At 50.1% G+C, this 8,763-nt stretch overlaps 1 protein-coding gene across 1 annotated transcript in view; it reads left to right on the forward strand.

Moving 5' to 3' along the window:
- The window catches only part of OTOP1 (otopetrin 1), a 30,046-nt gene that overhangs the window by 1,563 nt on the left and 19,720 nt on the right, over positions 1 to 8,763 (forward strand). Inside the window, exons 3-4 of the mRNA XM_023520187.1 lie at positions 18 to 284; positions 4,380 to 4,468. Coding sequence (XP_023375955.1) covers positions 18 to 284; positions 4,380 to 4,468 — 356 coding nt within the window. The remainder of the gene's footprint in view (positions 1 to 17; positions 285 to 4,379; positions 4,469 to 8,763) is intronic.

Raw genomic sequence — 8,763 nt, forward strand, 5'->3', positions numbered from 1 at the left:
GGGGCCCGCACGCCCGGGGGCCCCGGTCCAGGCCGGCGTCCCGCAGAAGCTGGCGGAGGCGCTGAGCAGCCAGCACGGGCTGAACGTGTTCGTGGCGGGGCTGCTGCTCCTGCTGGCCTGGGCCGTGCACGCGTCGGGCGTGGGCAAGAGCGCCCTGCTCTGCTTCCTCTCGGCGCTCATGCTGCTGCAGCTGCTCTGGATGCTGTGGTACCTGCGCCGCCGCGCCGCGCACCGCCGCCTCCTCCGCCTCAAGGACACGCACGCCGGCGCGCGCTGGCTGCGCGGTGAGTGCCCCTTCCTCCCTCCACTCCCTCCGCGGACCCTCCTGGGTCTCTGTCTTCCTGCACGGCTTTTCCGGCTCTCCCCTTTCTTCGGTAAGCCTGAGTGATGGCAGGAGCCGCCTCTCCACGACTTGAGGCTCTTCTTGACTTATATTCCGTTGTTAGAGCTACGGCGACACAAAGCTGTCCATCTTTCCTTGGCTCGAAGCCCTGCAGTGGATCCACTGACCCGCTGCTGGAGGCCGCGCTCCCTATCCGGGCATTCAAGGCCTGCTAGGATCTGGCCCAATATTTCATGCTCCCATAACTTTGCATATTCTGTACCCTCCTCCTGGAGTGCATGTCACCTGCCTTGCTGTCCAAGTCAGGGCTCAGCACCCTTCCCCAACCGCCCTAATCTCCCTAGCGATGCTTTTCTGACCTACCCCTCACTTTTGAGCCTCTGACTACAGTTTATCCCTCACTGTGCCCTGAGTAGACACTGTTCTTCATGTTGACACTTCTGTCCGCTCTGTCGCACCGGGGGAGCTCTACGATGCTCATCTCTTAGTCCTAGAGCCACCAGAGCACCTGACATAGAGTAGGAGCTAAGAAAGTGCAGTTGGGATGAAGGAAGTAATGAATGAACAGATAAACTTTCCAGCGGCGGGGAATAGCAGCCCTAGATACTTGCAGCATATTGATTGAAACATTGTTGAGATGGGAACCCTCCCATCTTCAAGGAGCTTTCACTCTTGAAAAGGAGATAGATACAAAGTAGGTCAAAGGGAAGGTGTGGTGGGGAGTCTGATTGTGGAGAAGGCCGCTGTCTGTGCAACCTTCATGGGAGACGCTGGGTACAGACACATCACAACCAACTGAATTCTCATGGGAGGCCTGAATTTACATCTCACTTCGAGTGTGGCTTTTCCTTTCTTTGCATGACCTTGAGCAAGTTCCTTAATCTCTGATCCTAAAATGCTGTTCTCTAATAAAAGTGAGGGATATACAGGTATAGAGGATTAAGTTCCTTGATCCGCCCACCCAGCTAGTTTCAGCAAGGGTAGAATAAGAATCGCACACTTGGTAGGGCCAGTGACGGCCGGGCACAGGGCGGGTGCCCAGCACACATTTGTTCTCCTTCCCACCCACAGCCTCTTCAAGTGTCTGGCCCCAATGCCCCCTTCACCCACTTGGCAGGAGTTACCACTCCCTCCGCGGCTCCCCGCGTAGAGCTTTTTTGGTCCTCATCAATTTCTGCCTTGTATTATCACTAATTAGATATGAGCCTCGTCATCCAGATGACATTCCAGGTTTCTTAGGCTCAGGAACTATGTCTAGCTCATCTTACCTCTGGAAAAGCTGGTAACGACTCCAGGGTGGCCCACATTCCTGTTCCTAAGATGGTCGTTTTAGGGAGATTCATGGTTTTTGTGACTCGCCGTGAATGGCAGGAATGAGATGTTATTTTGGGGATACTGACTTCTGCGGGCTAAAAACAATATTACGAACACAGGCTTTGACCTATGCTTCCTGTCGTGGAAGGGTCCCTTCTTTGTCCCGCCCTCCTTTCTTTCTCCTCCATCCTTCTGTTCTTCCTTCTCTTCTTTCCTTCTTTCTCCTCCTTATCCATCCCTTCCTTTCTCCTTCACCCCTCCCCATTCCCACCTCCCTTCTTTCCTCCTTTGCTTTCTCTTCCCTCCCTCCCCCTCTTCCTCCATCCCTCTTTTGTATTCCTTTCTCGCTTCTCATTCCCTTCCTTCTTCTGTCCCTCTCTCCCCTCTTTTTCCTCACTCGCTCCCTCCTTCAAGGGAGTCTTTCCGCACTGGGGCCTGAGTAAGTGGGTGAACGAAGGGTGGGGCCATTTCTGAGGACGGGGAAGATGGAGGGAGAAGCAGATGTGGGGACCCAGAATCGAAGTTTCTCTCCTGGCTGGGTTACATTCGAGATGCCTGTTCGACGCCGAGCAGCGATAGTACATAAGGCGATACAGAGCATGCGTACAGCAGGTGTTCAGTAATGGCGACTGTTTAGATGCTCAGCGAGCCGGCCCAGGATAACGTAGCCGTTGAAGCGCAGCACGTGGAGAGTGACAATGGTGCTGGCCGTGGAAAGCTTGGCTTGCTTCTCGGCTCCATCAACAGCAATTTCTCAGGCCTGGTTTCCTCATCAGTAAACTGAGAAGCCTGACTGCCTCTCCAGGAGAAGCTGAGAGATGTTTGCGTGAACACGGTTTGCGAAGCGCCGTCCCTCCATCTCAATGAGCTGTGGTTCATCGAAGAAGCGAGAGGCAGGGACTGAATCGCAGCTAGAAGGACAGGTTCGATTTAGCTCTGCCCTGGCTTCTGTGACAGTCGTGGAAGTCTGGGGCTTTGGGAAAGAGCCAACCTGTGGAATTCTGGGCACTGAGGTTTTCCAGAGAAAGTTTTTTTTATGTGTAGGTATGGACTGGAAGGCTTTTCCTTGAGCAGGAAACCTGCTGTCTCACCTGCTGGGTGTGGGAAGGTAAAGACTTCTGTTGACTTAGCACAAGGAAGTCTTTATTAGCACGTTTATCTAGAAAGAAACGACAAAGATTTATTCAAGGATCTTAGAGTTGGCCAATGTGGAATTACAACTAGGCAAAACCCCAGAGGTGTTCTGAAGGAAAAAGAAGTTAGGGGTTCTTATCATAAAAAGTACATTCTTGAGAATTATCAGCCCTGCCTTCCTAGCCCTGGGATTGGCCCAGGACAGTAGCCAGTCAGATGCCAGGTGGGCTGAATGATGGATGCCAGGTGGGCTGGAGGATGGGCGCCGGAAGGTCTGGTCTTGAGTCCTGAGTCCTCTAGGGGGTCGTCAGGAGGCTCCCTGCAGGTCCGTGTATGTCTGGGCATCGGCACAACAAACTAGTGTATATCTCGGTATTGACTCAGGGCTGGAGAGTTCCAAAGTTCAAGTTCTCAGACTCACTAAGACCTCCCCCCACCCCACCCCAAAAGAATTGTTTCCTCATGCCTCAACCTTCATAATGCTAGTCATTTAGCAGCTTAATTGAAATGACTCCATTTTATATTCAGCACGTGGAGAGTGCTTCTAACTTCCTTTGGAACAAAAAATCTTGACCTATTTAAAAAATGTGGTAGAGATAATGGGTTATTAATGCAGCTCCTCTGTTTGCTAAGAGATTGGTTTCTTCCGGAACACGCCACAGCAGCCTGGATGTCACTGGTGCGGTGTGGGCAGTGACATGGCGACCCAGTAACTAGTGTTTTGTCCTGTTGACGATCGGGTTCGTGTTTCTCTTCTGTTTCTAATTTCTTAAAAGACTGCAGCAGTAAAGGTAGTTTTGTTTTTCTTTCTTGTTTCTGTCCTGTCTCAAGCCCAGAGGAGTATTATTAATACAGTACGATGGGAGCATGGGCCCAGTTATTTGTCACAGTGCTTGTGTGTGTGTGTGTGTGTGTGAATAATCACCCCCAAATTTACTCTTTTTATAAGATCGGCTTTTTACAGAGTGCTTTTTTCTTAAAGCGAGACACACCCATGTTTGCGACACACCGCATCTCCCCCGGCAAGCCACACCGGGAGGGGGCTGCTGAGAGCCCTGTGCTCATTGTCCCTTAAGAGACCGGAAGTAAAGGAGCAGCCGTGCGCTGCTTATGTGTCTGTACAAACTCCGGAGACAGAGGTCGGGAGCCCAGTGACCCGTCCGTACCAGGCACGGGCTGGGTTTTGGAAACAAGCTGTCTCCACGTGTGAGAAAGTGACCGTTGCTGAGAGAGATGGGTGTGAACAGGGAGCGGAGCCGTGGGGCTCGGCGGCAGAGACCGAGGCAGGTGGGAAGGACAGGGGCGAAGGCCACAAAGATGCACCGGTCCCTGTGCTCAGGGAGCCCGCAGTCTGGCAGGACAGCCGGGACTCGCGAGAAACCACTCAAGGATGGCTGGCGGGATTGAAAAAGCAGGCGTGCCGTCGTCATCATCATCGTCATCGTCATCGTCATCGTCATCGGGTGCGGTGGCGGAGGGCGTGGTCAGGGCGGGGCCCTGTGGGAGTCCAGCCCACCCCGTTGACTTGTGGGCAGCCGCGCAAGCTCACGGGCATTGCTCTGGGCTTCACTTTGCTTTCCTTCCTCAGAGGGCGAGCTGGTCTTCATGGGACAGCCCTTCCCAGACACTCCTTGCTTTCTTGGACTTCTGTCCCTGCCCAGGTGCAGCAAGCTCCACGTCAGTTCGTCCCAGCATTTCTTTTTGAAAGATAGCTTTATTGAGGTATAGTCTTTATACTCCATGATCCACCCACTTAAAGTGCACAGCCCAGTGGCTTTCGGTGTCTTCATCGATATGCAACCATTGCCACAGTCAGTGTTAAGATATTTTTATCATCTCGAAAAGAAACCCTGTACCCTTTAGCTGTCACCCCCCCCCCCATCTCTTATCGTCCCCCAGTCCCCGGCAACCGCTAATCTGCTTTTGCTTCCTAGAGCTGCTTAGGCTGCATGTTCCCTGCAAATGGAATCATACAATATGTCATTTTTGTGACTCGCTTCTGTCACTTAGCGGAACGTTTTCAACCTCGCAGCAGTCCCTGTGGCAGGTGCCATCGTCCCTGTTTACCAGACCGGGAGGCTGAAAGGGGAGGATTGAGCCCCCATTGCTGTCAATATTTGCACAGAGCGAGAATAAGAGGAATAAGCTCCTTGCTTCAGAGCAGATGGTATGACAGTAACAGGTGACAGAGAAGGCCAAATCCCTTAACTCCACTGTGCTTCTGTCAGCCCTGCTGAGCAGAGGGATCTTGGGGACTTGCAGAGAGCAACAGAGAAGGGAGCCACGCCCAACTTGGTGTTGGTGGTGCAGAACCTTTGGTCTGGTTCGGTTCGATCATCCATACCAGGCGCTGGCTGGGCTCTGGGGACGGCAGGATGAAGGGGCATGGCCCTTCCTGCACGGAAGGATGGGGGACAGGGCGAGGACAGCGCAGATAACGGGGGGCAGCAGAGCACGGTGGCTGAGAGCACGGCCCCCCGCAGGGCGCGTGGGACACAGGGTTCCTGCGCCCAGGTCCTCCTGCTCCCTCTCTAGTCCAGTGAGATAGACCTTAGAATGCATTTGCTCCCCTCTGTTTGTTCTTGTCCCCTAGTCCCCACCTCTTCACCATGAGACCCTCAAAAGGTTTTCTGTCCTTGCTTCCCTTCGAGTCCGACGCCAGCGTGATTCTCCAACTTTATCACAAGTCTTCATAGAGCATGTAAATTACACATTTCCAGACAGTTTATCTCTATCTATTTGGATTTAACATTTATCTTGTTTTCTCTTTCTATTAATCTGTTTATCAATCTACTGGACTTCATCCATCCACCCATCCACACATCCATCCATCCACGTATCTGTCCATCCATCCACTCACCCATCTATTCACCATCCATCCATCCATCCATCCATCATCCATTTATCATCCGTCCATCATCCATCCACCCACCCACCCATCTATTCACCATCCATCCATCCATCCATCCATCCATCCATCCATCATCCATCCATCTATCCATCCATCATCCATCCATCCATCCATCCATCCAACTATTCATCATCCATTTATCATCCATCCATCTATCCATCCATCATCCATCCATCCATCCATCAATCCATCCAACCATCCATCATCCATTTATCATCCGTCCATCCATCATCCACCCACCCACCCATCTATTCACCATCCATCCATCCACCCATCCATCCATCATCCATTTATCATCCATCCATCATCCATCCATCCATCCATTTTCCTCACTCTCCCTACCTTCCTTCTCTCCTTCCTTCCATTATACATCCATCTACCTTTCTAATCTTTTGCCGTTTATTGCTTGCTATTGTTCCCTCTCTTCTTCATCTTCCCTAATTTTGAGGACTAGTTGTTTAGTTAAAGCCCTTTGTCAGGAGGATCATGTGGATGACACGTCCCATCCTCCGTTCTGTATCCGCCTGTCACTTCCTGACCACACCCATCGTCAGCCTCAATCCTGTTCCCTGCTTTACTTTCCTTCATGCACTTAACATTTCTTGACATTTCTTCTACATTTATTTATTTATTTATTTCTTGCCTTCCTCACCAGACTATTAAACTCATCGAGAGCAGATACTGTCTTTTATCACCTTTTTCACACCCCCGGTGCCTGCCACAGTGCCTGGATCATAGGTGGTGCTCAACAAATCGTTGTCGAAGAAATTATATTTTGCGTATCTCGAATATCTTTCCGCCTTTTGCCCTGATGAGCAGGTGACATCTCGGCTAGGGACAGGGCTCCCGAGCAGCAGTCCCGTCCGTGCCATGGCGTCCTCCATGGGCTTCAGGTTCCCAGCTGCACATGAGGAGTCTGCTGCCAGCTCATCCCACTGTATTTTGTGCACACCCCGATTTATGCAATATCCGTGTATATTTGCTTTCCCAGAAGTCTTGTTTGTGTACTAGGGAGCCCCTGGCAAAAAGCTTCATGCATAGTATGACTCGCTAAAATATTTGTTGTATAAATATATGGATGAATGAATCTATAGATGGTGGATGGATGAAGGAAGGATTTCAAGAGGGTGAGGAGGTCCACGACATGTTTATCACAGTCTTGGAATGTCAATGACAGAGATGTTCTCCACCAGGGCTTCTCAAGGTGGGGCCCCAGATGCAATAGCATCAGCCCCACCTGAGAACCCGTTAGAGATGCAAATTTTGCCTCCCTGCCCCTGCCACCAGACCTAGTGAGTCAGAAACCCTGAGACCGAAGCCTTGCAATCTGTTTTAAAAAGCCCTCTGGGTGATTCTGAAGCTTGCTCAAGTTTGAAAACCAGTGCTGTGAACCAGTCTCACGTTATGGACGAGAAAGCCCAGGCATGGAGCAGCGAAGTGACTTGTCCAAGCTCACGCGTTTCGTCAGTGGCACAGCCAGGGCCAGTGCCGGGTCCCCACAGCTCCAGCCTGCGTTCCCACCACTCGGGGCACCTGCCTCGCCGCATCTTGCTTTTTCTCTTTGTAATCAGAATGAACCCCGAGCGTTTGTCCAGCTCTTTCAAAGCACTAGGATTAAATCTCCGCTCTTACCAAGTTTCTGATTTCACTGGGGGTTTTCCAGGATTTAAAAAAAAAAAAAATGACTTAAGAGTTGTTTCTATAAAGTTTCGAACACTGGAAAAGAGCTAGGTGATTGCATTGCTTGTCCCGGGAGGCTTCTCAGGCTGGGCTGTAATGTTAGACGCCCCCGGTCAGGCGCATGCCCTTCACTCTCTCACGCCACGATGCATGTCACACACGGTCCAGTTCCCTCCGCTCGTGGGAGAGAATGTGTGGATGGCAGCCGGTGCTGGCCCAGAGGAGGGATGAAGGTCTTTGATGCTTTGGTCCCCACGATCACATTTTCTTGCTAATTTCTTCACTTGTTACAAGTTTCTAGTTAATGTGTTTTATATATTTCTTTCCGGACTTTTTTTTTTTTTTTCATATGCACCTTTTCTGTTTGTTTTTATTTTTTGGTCAAAATCGTGCTGGATAGGCCATCAAAGTTTCCTTTCTTCGCTTTGTGAGGCACACACAGGCCCTTCTCCATGACACTACCATAGACCCCTAACCCATCATTTTTTAAAAATTAACGTTCTATTTTAGAAAAGTTTTGGACTTACAGAAGAGATGCAAAGATAGTGTAGCAAACTCCTGTACACCTGTCTATCCCTCACCTTCATTCTTTAGAGAACAGGATTTTAGGATCAGAGAACTGAGATTTTTGAGCAGAACAGTGACAATCTTAGACTGATCACTTTTGGGGGGAAAGCTTCTGGAGGACTTCTTTTGATTCAGCCGACCTTTGTTGAATGTATATCATTTGTCAGACCCTTGGGTATGCATGGGGTGGGTACAGTGATAAACAGGATACAGTACTGTCTTCTAGTTTCGGCTTTCAGGCCAATAGCAGAATTTATTTATACAGAAGAATATGTAATTTTTTATTGTGGTAAAATATACATAACGACATTTACCAGCTTAATCATTTTCAAGTGTACAGTTCGTAGTGTTAAGTTCATTCACGTTATGCAGTTAATATCTTTCTTTCATCTGGCGTCGATCAACTGTCCATTCGCCCCTCCCCCCAGCCGCCTGGCCTCATCATTCTATCTTCCGGCTCTAGGAATTTAACTGCTCTAAGGAACCTCAGCGAGGCAGGATCACATAGTGTTTGTCTTTTGTGACTGGCTTATTCACTTGGCACAATGTCCTCCAGGTCCATCCGTGTTGTTGCATGTGGCAGATCGCCCTTCCTTTCTGAAGCCGAATAATGCTCCGTCGTATGAATATACCACATCTTGTCCACCCATTCATCCATCAATGGACTCTTGGTTTGCTCCTACCTTTTGGCTATTGTGAATAATGTTGCCATGAACGCGAATGTGCAAATATCCCTTTGTGTCCTTGCTTTTGATCCTTTTGGGTTCACGCCCAGAAGTGGAATTTCTGGATCACGCAGAAATACGATTTTTAA

Source organism: Pteropus vampyrus, unplaced genomic scaffold (assembly GCF_000151845.1).
Source record: "Pteropus vampyrus isolate Shadow unplaced genomic scaffold, Pvam_2.0 Scaffold252, whole genome shotgun sequence".
Classification (NCBI taxonomy): domain Eukaryota; kingdom Metazoa; phylum Chordata; class Mammalia; order Chiroptera; family Pteropodidae; genus Pteropus; species Pteropus vampyrus.